The sequence below is a fragment of the Symsagittifera roscoffensis genome, chromosome 5 (genome assembly GCF_963678635.1).
Source record: "Symsagittifera roscoffensis chromosome 5, txSymRosc1.1, whole genome shotgun sequence".
Taxonomy (NCBI): Eukaryota; Metazoa; Xenacoelomorpha; order Acoela; family Convolutidae; genus Symsagittifera; species Symsagittifera roscoffensis.
Window position 1 is genome coordinate 44,361,425 of NC_087066.1, and position 18,118 is coordinate 44,379,542.

Sequence of the window (18,118 nt, forward strand, 5' to 3'; positions counted from 1 at the left end):
TCTGCCTGATATTCATTTCCACTTCTATTGCTTCTCTCCATTTCCCAAATTGTTTCTGTTCAGTTTGTAATACTCCCGGAAACACTTCTACACTGATGGCTGTGACCATCTCATGTTTTCGTTCTAGATTCAAAAGTGACTCTAAAGAACCAAACATGCTGTAGAATCCTAGTGTAGTCACTAGATTCACTTCAGTTCCTCCATGGCAATCAGCAATTAAATCTGTTTCGGTTTTCGATTTCATCACTATGTTTCCGAACAGTATCGTCAATTGCTTGTGCTGTTTCGCCAATATCTTTATGCAGTCGAGACCTCCATAGACACGATCTTCTAGTCCACAGACTTTCGCCAGAAAGCTACCAGGTTAATCGCAGTCTTGTGGTCCCCAGCCAGGCAACTCCACATTGTTCTCTCGGTTGCTCCTAGAAGCTGTTGACATCAAGTTGTAGATGACGTTGAGGTCGCGCAAACTGCAATCTGCATTGAATTCCCTTCGCACCTCCTGCGTCGCTCGTAATTTGGAATCAGCATTTGGACTCGGGCACTATGATGGTTTCTTTAACTCCCACACCACCATCACGCTCGTTCTCAGTAACTCATCTGAGAAACTCAATCAAATTCCAATCGGTTATCAGATTTCGGTATAAAAGGTGCAGTCTTTTTTCCTTCAATAAAAGTCCCAATTTAACTTGCTGACTGGCAATGCTCCTTATCGCTGAAATTCTTGACGGCAAGAACCTCAGCAACACCGCTTGTTCGTAATCAAAGTAACAATCACGTATGTCCTCATTGATGAAAGGATTATATGCCATTCCAACAATTCCAGACACACAATGGTATGAATTCTTTCTGATCGGTCCACAGTAGTCACTGGACTTCAGCAGTATTGCCATTGATTCTTTCGTGAGCCTAAGCTCTCTGTTCGAGAATGTTCGGATTTCAACGATCTTCTTCAATAGTTCTAGTTTTACGGGTTCATTCATTGTCACCCGCATTGGCTTGCTTTGATGAATGTCCATTAGCGCTTGTAAGGGCAAGGTGTTCGCTAGCTCAGTGCCTTCTCTCAGCATTTTTGCACAAGTATTAAGCACTTGTACCGACATTTGTTCCAACGTGAACCGGACGAAACAGAGCGTCTCTCTGTTTCGCACACGCTACCGCCGCTCCTTCCCGGATCATAAGGTCTCTCAGACTCGTCATCAAGAGAACTTTGTCTTCCTTCGACCTTTTTTTTCCATACACCAAGCATATCTGAGTTGCAGCTCTCAGAGCATGAATGTATCAGAGCATGTACTGCTATCAGAGCATGTATCTTCGGAGTAGTTCGAATTTCTTCATCAAAGTGACGTAGTACTACTGCTCTCCAGGGTAAGCTCACCGGGCTGTAATTTTATTTTTTTGTCTTAAAAAATTAAAATCTTTTTTCATCAGTTATTGTTCTGTTTACTGGTCGCTTAACATATTTCCTCTCTGGGTTCCTAATCCTTATCAGGCCATTTTTAAGGTCGATCTTCACGTCAAATTTCCTGACAAAATTGCCACCCAAAAGGAACTGATCCGAATCATCCAGGTTCTCCACCATGAGGAAACTCATCCAGAGACCGTCCTCCCATGTGGAGGACTGTTATTGGAGTTCTCCCGGCCACATAGATTGCTCCGCGGTTAGCAGCTGCCAATCTTAAATTCGTTGGTATCAGGTCCTCCCTGGTGTCTTTATTGGCATTAAACTGACCACTGCTCATGTGTCTAGAAGTCCTGTAACTCTACTCTTTTTTCCATCAGTGTCTAGCAGATGTGCAGTCACATCTGCTTCGTATCCAATGTGTACCGCATATTGCTCCATCATGGCTTCATGACCAATTCTACGGACCTTCAGTTCTTCCTGACCCAAACATATCTGTCCGCATATTTATCCAGATGCATCATGGTAAACTCCGAAAGTTCACTTAGGTTCCTGATCACCTGATGTCCCGCCACTGAGATTATTGACTGTATCTTGTTCCCTTGTGACGCCATCCCGAATGTTTGTCCGGAGATCCCATTCAGCTTTATGCTCAAACTACTCGGTGCCTTCGTTTCTTCTACCTCAAATGCTTCAAAGGCGTTGAGCTGCTCTTGGGCTCTCTCGTTTTCTAGTTCGAGCTTGACTTTCTGTTCTATCTCCCTCGTTGTCAATTCCGGTTGGACTCGACTGAGGGATTCTCTTGCCGCTGCTTAATAGTCTATCTTAAAGTCGTTAGCTGCAATTCCAGGTTCTGGTTCACTCGTTTCCTTTAGCACGGCTCGTAGTCAGCTCTTTTCAGCTTCTTCAGGCGTGCCTTTGACACCCGATAAAGCTTCGTCATGTCTTGGGTGCTTGACGTCTGCCATAGTAGACCAAAATTGAGGACAATCTGATTTATATTGACCCTCAAAAACGCAAAAGAAACACCTGGGACATAATTTCCTCACTCATCAACTCGCGTAGTACGTTTTGCTTACACCAATTGAGTATGCTCCCGTCCACTGCTAAAATGAGGTTCAGGTGCAACGCCGACCTTCTATAGGCTTCAACTTTCGACTTTCCCATCCACTCGGAGAATCTGTATTCCATCAGTGAGCAGCACTGCTGGTCCTTTCACAAAATTTTCTACTCCAAACGTCACAAGCAGTCGTAGGATCACGACGATAAAAAACTCAACAACTGCTTTGACGAATTCGTTTATCAGATAGCGAGAGACACCCGGGTAGCTTTTTGCCAGGAAGGACGCGGTCCATCCTGCTCCCAACCCTTCTGACGTGCTATCCGTCCTCTCGAAACCTCCTTCTCCTCTCAAGTTCTCCGTCCATAATGCCTCGAGTGTTATTTTCCACATCCTGTCTATGAATTCTGCTGACTTCTGTTCTGCATTCTCCGCTAATTTCAATTCTTTCACTAGGTGGGCGCGAATCTTCGTGATGATCGCTGGGCCTCGCTCGAAAGCGTTCATGCCCAATGCTGCTATTCGAGGAGTCAAGTGCAACCACTTGTTCGCTTCTGCTTCATTCGCAAAATCATAGCTTTCAAGTGAGCTTTCATTACTTTGGCGTTGTGCCTCTTCCCTCCTTCTTTCTTGATCTCCATTTCTCTAAGCCACAGATCATTAGACTTTCCCACTATCACTCGGTGATCATCGTCGATTCCTGGCTTCAACTTGAGCTGTCTGCTGAAATTGGACAGTTTCAATCCCAACACTTCATCCAACACCAGCATGTGTAGCGAATGATCTTCGAATCCTCTCATAGCGTTTGAGATAGCCGACCATACTGAAGGCAATTCTGACCGAAGTGACCTCAGATTTCTTGCCTCTACTTTGCCATTTGGGGCAGGTATGATCACATCATATTTCCCTTCTGAGAGTAGCGCTATCATTGCATACACAAACTTAAGTCCATCCGGGAGGTGTTCATTTCCACTTCTATTCCGGAGACAACACGAACACTGGCTTTTGCGTTATCTTCTGGAATCCACCTTCCTTTAACACAACCATGATCTCGCGCATGGACTCCAGAGTTTCTTTGATTGATGGCCACACTGCATCTCCCACCGTTCTAGGCTCTCTGAATCTGCTCAGGAGACCTCTACTATGCAGGTGATCACTAATGCCGTCAAACACGATTGTGATCGGGTTCATTTCGGTTTGTCGTTGAACCCCGATTGCCATTGATGTGGATTGTATCCAATCCAGGTCAGTTCCCGCCAGCATTATTACGTCGGCCAAAACAAGGACTTAGAGGTATGCACGACGTCTGAGCTCGCAATCACTAATATCTTTGCTTTCCTCGTCTCTGCTTTGTCATACGCTGCAAAGATGGTCTCGTCTGTTCGAAAATTCAACTCACCACATCTTTCAGCATCACCCTCTGGGTTACTATTTTCGGATAGGCTCTATCTTTCACATGAGCCGGAGGTGCTCGCACCTGCTTAAACATCTTGACATGTTGCCCCGTTGGTGCTCTACTGGTCAAATATTTCCCCGCTCTCTCTTTTCCTATCTGCTCACTATGATTCATTCTTCAATCTTGCAAAGGTCTGGCTTTCACGGTACCCTTAGTGTTATTTGGGGGCAGTCCCTCAAGGTCAGCAAACCGTAATGCTACGGTAGAGCTGAAGTTCATTCTGGCTGCTATCAACCAGTCCACACCCACGATCGAGTACAGCTTTTTACTTTGCTTCGAAATGTACTGGGTATCGGCTTTTGCACATCGGCGCCAACGTCGATGCTACTAGTTATCGCGCTCCAGACGGTCGGCGATAAATTTCACTCTGCCTGATATTCATTTCCACTTCTATTGCTTCTCTCCATTTCCCAATTTGTTTCTGTTCAGTTTGTAACACTCCCGGAAATACTTCTACACTGATTGCTGTGACCATCTCATGTTTTCGTTCTAGATTCAAAAGTGACTCTAAAGAACCAAACATGCTGTAGAATCCTAGTGCAGTCACTAGATTCACTTCAGTTCCTCCATGGCAATCAGCAATTAATTCTGTTCCAGTTTTCGCTTTCATCACTATGTTTCCGAACAGTATCGTCAATTGCTTGAGCTGTTTCGCCAATATCTTTACGCAGTCGAGACCTCCACGCACACGACTTTCTAGTCCACAGACTTTCGCTAGACAGCTACCAGGTTAATCGCAGTCTTGTGGTCCGCAGCCAGGCAACTCCACATTGTTCTCTCGGTTGCTCCTAGATGCTGTTGTCATCAAGTTGTTGATGACGTTGAGGTCGTGCAAACTGCAATCTGCATTGAATTCCCTTTGCACCTCCTGCGTCGCTCGTAATTTGGAATCAGCATTTGGATTCGGGCACTATGATGGTTTCCTTAACTCCCACACCACAATCACGCTCGTTCTCAAAAACTCATCTGAGAAAATCAATCAAATTCCACTCGGTTATCAGATTTCGGTATAAAAGGTGCAGTCTTTTTTCCTCCAATACAAGTCCCAATTTAACTTGCTGACTGGCAATGCTCCTTATCGCTGAAATTCTTGACGGCAAGAACCTCAGCAACACCGCTTGTTTGTAATCGAAGTAACAATCACGTATGTCCTCATTGATGAAAGGATTATATGCCATTCCAACAATTCCAGACACATAATCGTACGAATTCTTTCTGATCGGTCCACAGTATTCACTGGACTTCAGCAGTATCGCCATTGATTCTTTCGTGAGCCTGAGCTCTTTTTTTGAGAATCTTCAGATTTCAACGATCTTCTTCAATGGTTCTAGTTTTTTGGGTTCTTTCATGTTCACCCGCATTGGCTTGCTTTGATGAATGTCCATTAGCGCTTGTAAGGGAAAGGTGTTTGGTAGCTCAGTGCCTTCTCTCAGCATTTTTGCACAAGTATTCAGCGCTGGTACTGACATTTGTTCCAACCTGAACCGGACGAAACAGAGCGTCTCTCCGTTTCGCACACGCTACCGCCGCTCCTTCACGGATCATAAGGTCTCTCAGACTCGTCATCAAGAGAAGTTTGTCTTCCTTCGACCTTTTCTTTCTTCCAAGTCATACACCAAGCATATCTGAGATGCAGCTCTCAGAGCATGTACTGCTATTAGAGCATGTATCTTCGGAGTAGTTCGCATTTCTTCTGTAAAGTGACGTAGTACTACTGCTCTTCACGGTAAGCTCACCGGGCTGTAATTTTACTTTTGTCTTAAAAAATTAATATCTTTTTTCATCAGTTATTGTTCTGTTTACTGGTCGCTTAACATATTTCCCATTTGGGTTCCTAATCCTTATCAGGCCATTATTAAGGTCGATCGTCACGTCAAAATTCCTGACAAAGTTGCCGCTCAAAAGGAGCTGATCCGAAACATCCAGGTTCTCCACCATGAGGAAACTCATCCAGAGACCGTCCTCCTATGTGGAGGACTGTTATTGGAGTTCTCCAGGCCACATAGATTGCCTCGCGGTTAGCGGCTGCCAATCTTAAATTCGTTGGTATCAGGTCCTCCCTGGTGTCTTTATCGGCATTAAACTGACCACTGCTCCTGTGTCTAGATTTAAGTCCTGTTACTCTAACCTTTTTTCCATCGGTGTCTAGCAAATGTGCAGTCACATCTGCTTCCTACGTGAGTGACCCGCTTGATAAATATTATTCGCTGATTGAGGCTCTGGAATCTCCCTGCTGTCCGAGTCGCTGGGTTGAGATCTTCCGTGCTTCGAATGGTCCCAGTTTGTGGAATCAATTTTACCAGTCGCAACACTTCTCGCATAGATCGTTCGCTCGATATTGGCCTGCTGCCAATTGAACCTCCTCTAGTATTTCGTTGGAGTCCTCGGTCTATTATTCCAGGTGGCTTTACTGGATGAGTTACCCCTTCCTCTTATGGATCCATTGGTCCTTCCTCTGTTCGGATTCTCGTTGAAATTCACTCTCGGATCTCTGCTAGCCTCTCCCGAGTGTGTTCCTCTATTCCTAGATCCGCTTCTGTTTCCAAGGAGACCATCCAGCCTGTTCATGATAGTCGGAGTGCGTCTTTCCATCATTGCGTCTATTCTTGTGTCAAGAGTCACAAGAGTCTGCTCTTGCTGACTTCGTAGTGTTCCAGATCACCTCTCAATCGTCTCTCTCTTTCCTCAGCCTCCCTCGTCATTCGCGACAAGTTCTTGGCTAAATGTTCATCCGTCCTTTCTTTAAAGCTATTTTCGCTTCTACTGACTTCCTGTCTGTTGCAGTTGATTTCCTCCCGCAGGTTTTCTGTCTCCACATGAACCGCTCTCTCAGCATGAACCGCGCTTTTCTAGGTCAAGGCCTCTTCCACTGATACCTCGTTGTCAACCAATGGATTCACTTGTGGTGGCGTCACTCGATTGGTTCCAGGCAACTTAGTGATGGTCGAAACTCGAGTTTTACCTCTCTGTCTCGATGTGTCTTCATAATCCGTCGCTAATTCCACTGGTTTGGTACCCGACCCTGCTATTCTAGTCGCTCCAAATCGCACCTCCGAGTCGATCGTTGTCATGAACTTTCTTGAACGCTAGTTTTCATCAACAGTATGGTTTATTGTTCTGACCGCTCCAAACCGATCCAAATATCCATCTTCCATGTTTGTAGATGCCTCATTTTCATGGGTCGAACTGTTCAGGCTCCTTTGAGACCCAAAGTCATCTACTTCCCAATTTTCATTTTATCTTCCTCTTCCTTGGTATCTACTTCATCGCCTATGACCGTTCGTACTGTAAATGGAAAGAAGTTTCCCAAGGTGTTCTTCACTCTTTCCGAAAACGAGAATGACGTTGCCGCTATCTCTGTCTCCCGTGCATCATAGTGTTATCAGTAGGCGAACCTGCTGTCGCTGGATTCTCCGACATCTCCTCTCGATCAAACCATGACCTTGTTCTATGGGAGCACTAGATCCACTCGTCAACCTTATATCCTTCTACTACCATCTGTTTCCGTTCTACTACCATCCCGATCTTGGTTTGGATGGATCTCCACCTCCAACATTGCCTTTTCATCCTCCGAGGCATTTTGACTCTTTGTTTCAACCATCCCGCTTATAATTTTCTTCCCTTTCTTGTTCCGATTCTTCACAGTCCTTTCCACAAAAGGATCATTCATCGATTTCTTTTGTTTCTTTGGAATAAATTTCCTAGAGCTATCACTTAGTTTAGGTATCCTTGACTTGTCTAGACTCATCATAATTTATTGCTCCTTACTGCCCACACACTCGATTCGCTTGCTATCGTTTTTGTTGTTAGATAACTGACAATTAAAACATAACACAATAATGTCCAAAAATCTCAACCATAACAAGTGACCACGAATCTTTTTGAGTTATCACAGTACAGCGTGTATACAGGTTAAACACATCTATTTATTATTGGTTATTGGATATAAAACTAGCACAGACTGATGATGTCAATATATTTAAAAGATAGTGTGTCCACTACCCAATCGAGAACAATTATCAAAGATTTAAAAACAAAAAAGGAAAAAACGAAAAATATTTAGAAATTCACAGAAATGTATGTGTATTGCAACTGGTCTGTCGCAAATTGATAGTCTATTTAGTTTCTAAAGAAAGAGCTTTCCATGCTTAGTGTCACTCTAAACAGACAAAACTTGAAGGCAGTATTTTTCTCAACTGGGCGACTATTGCACCCACCGAGTTCTGTGTTACCTATCTGCCTTTGGATTGCCCGAGCTAGACCTATTAAAACTCTCAAGGCAATCAAACTTCCAAAAAAAATTCGGATTTTGATCCAAATAAATTAGTGTCGAACTCTGTTTTCAGTTAGACTTAGAGTCGCAAATATCCGGGTTTAGACATGCTTTGGTTTCACTATGGTCTTTTCAATTTTTTATTTAAAGGCAAATTACCAGTGCAGTCACTGATTTCCTGTCGTTCCTAAAATTTTAATGCTATTCACTATGTCTTTTACTTTATTCTACGTACGTTTTGGGAACCCTACGATAGCTTTGGTTATAAAAGAATATTTCCAATACCCCTCCAAATTGACCAAAATAGGACCCCTCTGGATTGACAAAAACATGACCCCTCCGAATTGAGACCCCTCCGGTTTGGCAAAATATGATTCTTCCGGATTGGCAAAAATTGGCCCTTCCGGGTCGGTGAAATTAACACCCGAGACCCATCCGGATACGGTCCTAGAGCCTAATATGCAAAATCAACTAACTAGAAAGGGTTTGTACTGGCCCCAACGCCTCCGGGTTGAAGCTAAGCTGCTTATTTGTCAATTTTCTTTAACCGTGAGGGGTATTATAACAAGCCTATTTTTGACTCGACTGTCGTTTTCTATGTTCCTTAACCCTTCCCTATCTTCGATAACAACGTGAAAAAGCCTTATTAGACCGTTGCTATAGTATGGCAAGGATGTAAGGGCTTTGCAAAATAAGTTAACAAAACGTGAAGGGCCTACCATCAGAAATCAGTAGTTTTGCTAAAATCAATCTAGAAAATTTTCTCGGCTTATTTTCTTCAAAAACAATTAGTTTACGTGTAAATCTAGATTTTTTTTTTCTAACAGTACTAAGATGAACTGGATCGGTCCAGTTGTTTCATACTTGTGAATCTAAAAATCTTTTATGCGAACTCAAAAAATATTCAAACTTATATGTTTCGCTTAACTTTTCCGGAATTCTAGTCTTATTGACTTAAAATTTATTAATCCGAGCTGAAAAGGCCTATAATTTTCCAGTTCAGTGCAAAAAACTTGGTCGGAAACGTTTCAGTTGAAAAAGTTTTCCAAAAACAATGCTATTTGGACCTCCGCATTGATGAATCCACTAAATCAAACACATTAAGTTCGATTTCACTGGGGTCAGGAATGTTGTTGGCAGACGGGTCTTAAAACCTGTCGATTTATTAGTGAATGTTGTGCTAACAACAATTTTTATCGCCTTAACTCAAAAACTTTGAAAATTTTTTTATTTTGTGGCGTTTCGTTTTTTCAAAAATCACGAAATTTCGGCTTTCGGCGCCCAATATATTCCAACCACGTCCGAACTGATTTCAACCGGTTCCACTAGTTATTTTAGTGTGTTTACGTTGTAACTCACTAACTTGGTGCTTTTTTTGTTTCAAAAAGGTCAATATCTTAAAAATTTGTGGGGGGATCAAAAAATCACTATTTTGACTTTAAAAACCAGTAGGTTTACGGTCTGTTTCACTGAAAAACGATGTAAGAGTCTTAATACAAGCAGTAAAAATAGTAATGCTTTTAACGTTATACCTCTCCGGGTCCATTCAATTACCGAATTAAGGAGCTCAACTCGGAGATTCGCAACTCGGTGGAGGGTCACTACGCTGCAGTCACTGTCGAGCCCCCGACAGATTGATATCTTACTTTCTGTACCAAAAGGGAACAAACTTTGTTAACGATACCCAGTAGTTGATTGTTGTTGTCCTTGAAACCCTTCTTGCTGCACTTTGCACTGGTTGTGGGGTGTGTCTTCCGCTCTAATCTCCAGACCCTACCGGATTGAGTGCAAATTAGCATTAATTTGCTTAAATACTGAAACAACCCTACATTACAGGCACCAGAAAAAGGGCCAAAAATTTGATCTTAATGATCCTGTTTGATATAAATGCCAGTCACAACAATATATCTAACAACATCAAACGGGAGGGTCGGATCACACCTCGTCTGGGGTGATGATTTTTACTGATTTTATACTTTCTAGTGTTTTTGGTTTTTTCGGTTATTTTTTATGTTTTTGGTTTTTCTTAGTTATATGGCCGTTTTTAATTGGTTTTTGTATATCTTTAAGTGTTTTTGACCTTAACCGCTCCGAGATCGAAGGGACGGCCGATCCCCCCACCCTTCACGATACGTGAATTTTCGGTCTTCCGCGTTCCGTAACACCGTTCCGGCTCCTCGTTAAGGGCCTTATTTAGATCATCCTTGGCGCGGAGTGCTTGTTATTGGATCTGCCGATCATGATGTTAAAAGATTAACAGCCAGGAGCACCAAAACATATATGTACTATTCGCCCGGAATTACATACCGACGGAAAATAAAGGAAGGTAAAGAAACGACTGGCTAGCGTCTAAACACAGCTTCACATGCTTTAACCGTCTTTGCCAAAACCAGTTCAATGTGTGGTCCATTAACATCAGGTCGACAAAGACGTTAATATTTAGAGGTATTGACCAGATTGGGTAAATTGACTTGGTTTTTGCAAGAATACTGAGCTAATGGCTGGGCCTCAGTATCCCCAGACCACTAGGTCACCTCTGAAAACAGGACTACTACTTATTATCATATTACTATTGTTTTTTTTTCAGAAGATAAAAACTATCACATCCATCGGAGATGAATTAACCCTTTCCGACAAATTCTAGGTTCTCATATTCTGAAAAATGATTTAGATGTTAATTAAACTCAACTCAAGACATACCAGGAAGCTAAAATTTATCTAAAAACCAGTTTCAGTCTCTTGCCAAGACCCTTCCGAATTGTTGAATCCGGTCAAAGAGCGGACTTGTTGAAGTCCAGGAAGGGTAAAAAAATCTTCCCATTCCCCTCCGAAATCTTGGGAACTGCTCCGTAACAATTGTAGCTGTACAATCGTTACAATTCGGATAGTCTCGATTGTAATTTTAATATAGTTTTCACTTTTTTTTTCTCTGTCGACACATCATACTACATCACTATTGCTTTCTAACTTTTTTCATGAATCTGAACCTTGAGGATATGACTTAAAATTTGACTGAGATAAAATATTTCTTCTGATTTTCAGTGCAATTATCTTGATTTAAAACTTCGTCTCCCAGGTTTTGGGATCCAGGACGGTACTGCCGTTCAACAAACTAAATATATCCTACTATGCTTCCTCCTTTTGGAAATTTAGTTGTCCTGGTTGTTAAATTTAAGAAACTCGGTGGTTATAACAAAGAAATAACCTCCCTCTTCAAGAGGTTACTCAGGTCTTTCATGTCACCACAAAGTGAACAGTCATCTTGGTTGATTAAAAACAATCATGCAGGCTCGAATATTTTAATAAGTTTTTCACTCAAGCCTCTCTAAATAAAAAGTAAGTGTCAATAAAGACACTAACTAAAATCAAAATTCAATTTTAAAAATGCAACAGTTTTTAAAGTAGAAAATAATTAAAATTTTTTTTCACTCAATTTCAATTTCAAGCTTAATTGCTTGGTTTCTCATTTGAGTTTTTCTCGCACAAAAACAAATCTGGCCACCACAGCAGGAAAACGTCAAACGGCACAACATCATCAATAATTCTATCAACAGCCACCGCAAAATCAATTACAGAGCTTGCACTGCAGAGGAATTGACAGAAATCCTGAAGACACTGACAAATATCAGCGCAGTTGTACAATGTCAGAGAAACTGTACACCAGACATCAGGAACCAGCTGATCAGCTCGGGTATTATTGTAGTTCCTATTAAGAGGTGTCTCATTTCAAAAGAAAGAGAAGAACGGAGCTGGTCAACGAATATCAGGCACTGCACCAGGACGTCCAGCTGGAGCAAAAAATCTTTGCAGATTGTGTTCGAACACCAAGACAACCTGCCAGCTGTTTTGTCCAAGCTCGTTTAAACACGAAAAAGAAATCGCAAACGAGAAGGAGGGCGGAGAAAAGAAGACTGGCGAATAGAGGCGAGGAAACTTTTTGGCCGACTGACGAGGAGGCTTCAACGGAGAGGGCGAGTTAGAGTTGTGTTATTTGTGCTGCATTGTGTCACGTGAGGTTTCTTGCTCGTGGCCTGCGAAACAATGAGCAGAGTTGTACTCCCACCTCCATTCTTGTTTTGGACTTAAAAAAACAAACTCATTTGGAAATTAGTTCGTGTTTATGCGTCCATATATGTTAAATTTATAGAGTCTCACCAACGTGTTAAATTTTTGAGAGTTTGTCTAGAAAACGACATTATAGTTGAGTTTTTGAAGTTCAGGGTACCAAAAAATGGGGTATTTTTGAACGAAACGGTACACAGTTTTCAGACAAAACTTCTAAGAATGGAGATTAACAAGGCGAGGACAGATGAAAAAAACGTTGAAGTCAAACTAGAAAGGGTGAGAGGCGCAGCACAGTGGGGTGTAAATGAGAATTTTGGCCTTCGGTAATGAAATACTTAAGTCTCAGGGGCCAAATACAAACAAAAACAGTTAAAGAGACCCCCCAAAAAAGCTAATGAAATTATCAGAAAGGCAAGATCGACCTCTAGGGAAGCAAGGTGAGGGTTCGGTAAAAACTCTTGATGATGTTGAATTACCAGAGTGGGTACAACAAGTGCTGGCATTAGGGCCGAAACATCCTGTCAATATAAATTTCATGAGACACACATTCTCGCCGATATTGACATCTTTCTATCGGATCTCAAAAATTGTAAAGTCCCTGGGAGGCCCTTTGTGAGATCGAAGCTGTGGCAAAAGCCTATGCTAAAAGGTTGAAACAAATACCATCTGACAAGGGTGTTGAGAAGGCCCGAAATTATCTGAAGAGTAATGGATTAGTTGCGGTACCGTATGACAAGAGCGTGGGTTTTTGTGTAATGAGGAAGGAATCCTACAAGAACAAGTTGTCTGATTTTTTAGATTCAAATAAAGTCAGCGAAAACAAAGGAACAAGTGATGCAATTGTGACGATGATAGAAAGAGATATCAATAAGGAGTTGTTGGCTAGAGGAAAAAAGACGAAATACGTGAGAATCTCTTCACAAGGATGAGGTCTACTGGAAGATAGCCCGCCAGGCTTTATGGGTTGGCAAAGACTCATAAAGAGAATACCCTATTAAGACCGGTCTTCCAATTATAACTTGCCTGGTTGCTCTAATTATAACTTGAACAAGGTTGCTCTAATTATAACTTGAATTTTTTGAGATAATTGAGGGCACAAACATCGAAACCAGCTCACTGGATGCGAGAGAAATCTCAGAGAGCTTTAGTCTTGAGCCCAATGAAAATTTGATATCTCTAGATGCGAAGAGTTTGTATACAAATGTTCCACTCAAAGAAGCAATAGACATAGCTCTGAGAAAACTGTATGAGAAAGATGAACCACCATCAATTCTTTGGAAAACCATTAAGAGACTGTTCAACATGGCAGTTAGTCAAGTCCATTTCAAGTGCAATGAAACATGGTACGTTCAGAATTATGGTTTGGCAATGGGGTCATCTGTTGTGGTTATTTTAGCAAATCTTTGGCTGAAGCAGTACGAAACCGCACAACCGAGGGATATTCCCGAAATGTTTTTGCGCGAGAACGATATTAACGGAATATGTCCCGAGTGCAGTAAGAAGGTCACGTATAGGTCAAAAAGTGTGGAATGCGAAAGCTGTTTGAGCTGGTATCGCGTAGATCGCGGTGATAAATCAGATGATGTGTATCAAAATATAAGTGAATTCGTCTGGTACTGTAGAAAATGCATCGCGATAAGGAAAAATAATAAGTCAGTGCAGCAAGCTAAGTTAATTCTCTGTTACGTTGTCGATATAGTCAGAACAAAGAAGATTGATCCTGAAAAGGTGCTACGGGCAGCAAACTTACTACATCCAAAATTACAGTTCACAATATAGACACCAAAAACAATTGGGAAATAGGCGTTTTTGAATTTTCAAATTAGTATTGACAAAAACAGTAAAATTAACTGTTGGTGGTATCAGAAACCATCAGTTACAGGTATCATACTAAATTTTAGAAGTTGCACAAAATAAGTGTGATTGAAGGAACTGTTCGCCGTGTTTTCCGCAGTACGTCAACATGGGAAGAATTTGATAAAGCGATGAAAATCAACCGTGAACAATTAATGGTTAACCAATATCGGAAAATTGGTCGTCGCGAGTTGCGTCGCAAGCTCTTGAAAAGATCATCAGGGAGGGCAAAAACAAAAAGAACATGCTGAGAAAAAGAAGCTTCATGATTATATTATTGATTCACAAAACATCTTGATGGTTCAATATAGGGGTACCACAGCCAGACATAAGCAAAAAAAGTGCACGATATCACCAATGTGCAGATGATATTCACGACGAGGAAAATGAAAACTTGTATGCCCTCTTTAAAATCCTCCTTCTTCAGTGAACTGAAATCGAAAGTGATGAACAGACTTGAAGGTTGTGGGTCCAGATACATCTATGTGTCCAGACGGTCCGACATCTCACCACAAGGATTGAGGAACACCGAAAAGAGGATACAGCAGTGTGGCAGTGAGAGTAGTAAGTCGAAGTTTAATTGGAATATAATTGATCAGGCGTCCAGCAACATTAGGTTACTTACATTAGAGGCTCTGCACATTAGGAAAGAGAGACTGGCAATTAACACGCCGCGACGAATTTCGAAGTAGGGAGCTGACACTAAGGCTATAGTTCCAGAATCTAAAAATTCTGGCTTAAACAAAAAATATTGAAATAACTTACATATTAGCATGAATATAGCGACAAAACGAAATTGTAGAAAACAAAAAACGTGAAAACTCAGAAGTATGTGACTAAATGAATAAAAGTGCTTCATAATAGTTGTTACATAATTTCAGTAAAATTTGTAAAGGTGTGATTGTTGAATTTATCAAATTTTGAAATAATGATGTGTATGACAATTTTTATGATCTTTGATTATTTTGTACAGATAGTTTAGATTTTTAAAACCTGAAGATGCACAAAAATGTGCGAAAACGTTTGTTTGAATTTTCAAATATTTAAGCATAAACTATTTTTCAGATTTGTTCATGACTCTCATTGGACCGATGAAAATTGCTAAAGATGCCTTATCTTTTCGCTCCATTGGTGCGAAGATCAGGCCATTGCTTTGAAGCTAATTTGTTGCTGAGTTCACAAATCAGGAATAGGTTAAAGAGATCTAACATCATTCAAATTAGCGCCAGTCTTGGGAGCAAATCTCCGAAAAGAAGACGATTTAAAATGACTGATTTTTCAGGTAACTGTTTGTTGACTGATTAAAATTAGATAGGGTTAGATTATAGAATGCTCATAGCGTTTAAGTTAATGAAAAAACCCCCAAAGAGTTTAAACTTCTTCAAAAAATTCGATAAAGGGCTGCACGGAGAGTACTGAACTTTTGAAACCAGTTTGCTGCTAATAGCGGGTTATTACTTGAAACAAAAATAGCTGAAGCGTACCCAATCCAAAACGATTAAAAGAAAAACGTTTGAAATATTGCTGGCGATTCCTTAATACAGATTTTAATGAAAACTGTATATGCCGTTGGCAAATTGCCTGCGACTATCAAAATTGCAGAAATACTTGGAGAGGTGTTTAAACTTAACCAGGGGTGAAGTCCCATCAAGAGAAATCTTGAAATTCCACATCAACAATAAATTTTTTAAAGAAAAATCAGAAGGTCAAAAGTATCTTAGTAACCGAGGTTACAGTTAGGAGTCCCTTCATCAGGTATTCCATTCAAAATCCTCGGAATTTTCTATATATGGAAGTGATAATGATAAAAAAAAGGTGATGGATAAGTGTTGATGTCCTTAAAATTAAACTCGATACCTGTTACGTTTCTTCAAAAAGATTACGCAACTCGACACGAGAAAATATAATATAGAAAACGTTTGAACTTGTTCATGACTTTCATTGGACCGATGACACAATTTTAAACAAATAGATAACGGGTGAGGTGCAAATGGGTGAGGTGCAAATGGAGGCATCTATCTATTAAGTAAACGTAACGCCAAATTCTCCTTTTTGTGAACGTAACGCCCAGTGCAACTGGAGGCATCTATCGATTATGTAAACTTAACGCCAAATACACGTAACGCCGAAGTTTCCTTTTATCCGAAATCTGCATAAATTCCAATCTAAAATCTTTTTTCGGTCGAGGCCATTGTCCTGAATTTTTTAGTTACTTTTTTTTAATTAATAGGAAACTTCCTAGGCTTACTTCTTTTGGCATATTATTTCTATGCAGTTAACCTAATCCTAACGGTTCCTTTAAAAGAGAGCTGGTTTTTTTTTCAGTAATAAGGCTGAAACACAAACTCAGTGGCTAGAAAACAGACTTGAGGTTCAATATGTGCCATGGAAATTTAAGCTATGGGAACGCTTGGATGCTTTACTATGTCTTGCTCGTTATGGGTGTCAAGTGTCAAATACTTCTTGTACAGAAGTTTGTTCCTCAAAACACTTTTGGTTCACTTAGGCTTTCTTTGCTCAGTCATTTTTCGTCAGAATCTAAGTGATATACGCTGTGGGCTTTTTCGATGTTTCTGTTTTCCTCTGAAAGAGATTGGTAGTCCTTGCCGACCTCTTTTCGTGCTAACCGCAATATGTTAGCTGTTTTCACAAGTTCATTAGCTACTTCTTGTTCAGATGCTGTCAAAGGAAATTGACCGTTTTTATTTGCTCTTGGCCCTGCCCATTACAGGGCCTTCCTAGGGAGGGAGTGTCATCCATTTCTCCGAAGCCATTCGCACCTTGAGGAGGCGGTTTGCATTGATCTCTTTGATCTAACTCTTATTGAGGTCGGGATGATTTTTGTTCGTTTTTTTTTCAGGAGTTAGTTAAAAGGAAGGCAAGCTCCACTATCGAAGCAAAAGTGTACGTGTCACGAAAAACGTGATCGATCACTAATTTCGAAAGTGGAACTTTATTTTCAGATTTCCCTGCGAAATAAAAAATTTATTGATCCTAGCCCTCCCGCAGTGACACATAATTTAGATTTTTTTCTCTTTGTTTTCCACGCAAAATCAGGTACCACAAATAATTTTTGGACTGGGTTGAGTGATATATCATATTAAAGCCCTTTCCGTAGTGATTCGAAGGACATCAAAAACTTTTCCCTGTGTCGAGAAAAACCGGTTTGAAATTTTTGATTTTTCGTCCAATTTCGATCGAGTGAGCAGGCTTACATTAGCTTATTTATGCCTAATTTTAGTTTTAATCTAATGAAGTTAGTTTCTGGAGTTTTAAGCTTCATCTTAGGACCTTCAAAAATTTGGAAAAAATTTTGAAAAGTTATTTTAATAAAATATTATTTTTTAAATTATTTTTTTTGTTTTTGTTTATTTGTCCTCAAAAATTGTTTTCCAATTTGCAGATCTTACCTGACTGACGAAAATGCCTGAGCTCTACTTTTTCGCCCTGATTGCTTTATCACACCTAGCTCATTTTCAATCTGAAACAATACCATGCGTTTATCGTCTGAATTTAGATATTCTCTGCGGACGAACATGGGAGTTTACAGAAGCGGGCTCGTCATTTTTTACCAATCCAGCTACGTTCAAAGGCGTGGAATTTTCAGTTATGTCCTACAACATCTTGGCGCAGAATCTCTTAGAAGACAACAGGTTAGGCGACTAGTCCTTACTGATCTGGTGGCGTCATTAGTGAATCTGATGGTGCGCCGATGGTATCCGGCAAAAAAAACGACAGCTGTTAAGAGGACAATTGTTTTCGTGATTTTTCAGAAGGCAGTTGAAAAAAAACGTTGCATTTATCTCGCCGCTAACGTATCAAAATGCACGTGCCTATTCTATAAGAAAGTAACGTATCCGAAAGCTGTTTTCTGTTTTGATAATGTCTTGTCTTTATTTATCTAGCACTTACGCGAATGCTTAAAAAATTAGCTAGACTATTTAAGGGTTTTTGAGTGATAATCAACGAGAGTGTTTTACAGTGATTCACTTCGTGAAATTTTTCTCA

General features: G+C 40.7%; 2 protein-coding genes across 3 annotated transcripts in view; one reads left to right on the top strand and one right to left on the bottom strand.

Moving 5' to 3' along the window:
* LOC134846062 (protein angel homolog 2-like) overlaps positions 1 to 18,118 on the top strand; it is a 513,790-nt gene that overhangs the window by 482,109 nt on the left and 13,563 nt on the right. For both annotated transcript variants that reach the window (XM_063863249.1, XM_063863248.1), the window contains exons 2-3: positions 15,174 to 15,392; positions 17,628 to 17,763. In XM_063863249.1, the coding sequence (XP_063719319.1) occupies positions 15,218 to 15,392; positions 17,628 to 17,763 (311 nt within the window). In that variant the 5' untranslated portion in view covers positions 15,174 to 15,217. The remainder of the gene's footprint in view (positions 1 to 15,173; positions 15,393 to 17,627; positions 17,764 to 18,118) is intronic.
* The window catches only part of LOC134846061 (CCR4-NOT transcription complex subunit 2-like), a 421,605-nt gene that overhangs the window by 27,145 nt on the left and 376,342 nt on the right, over positions 1 to 18,118 (bottom strand). The gene's annotated exons all lie outside the window — the stretch shown is intronic.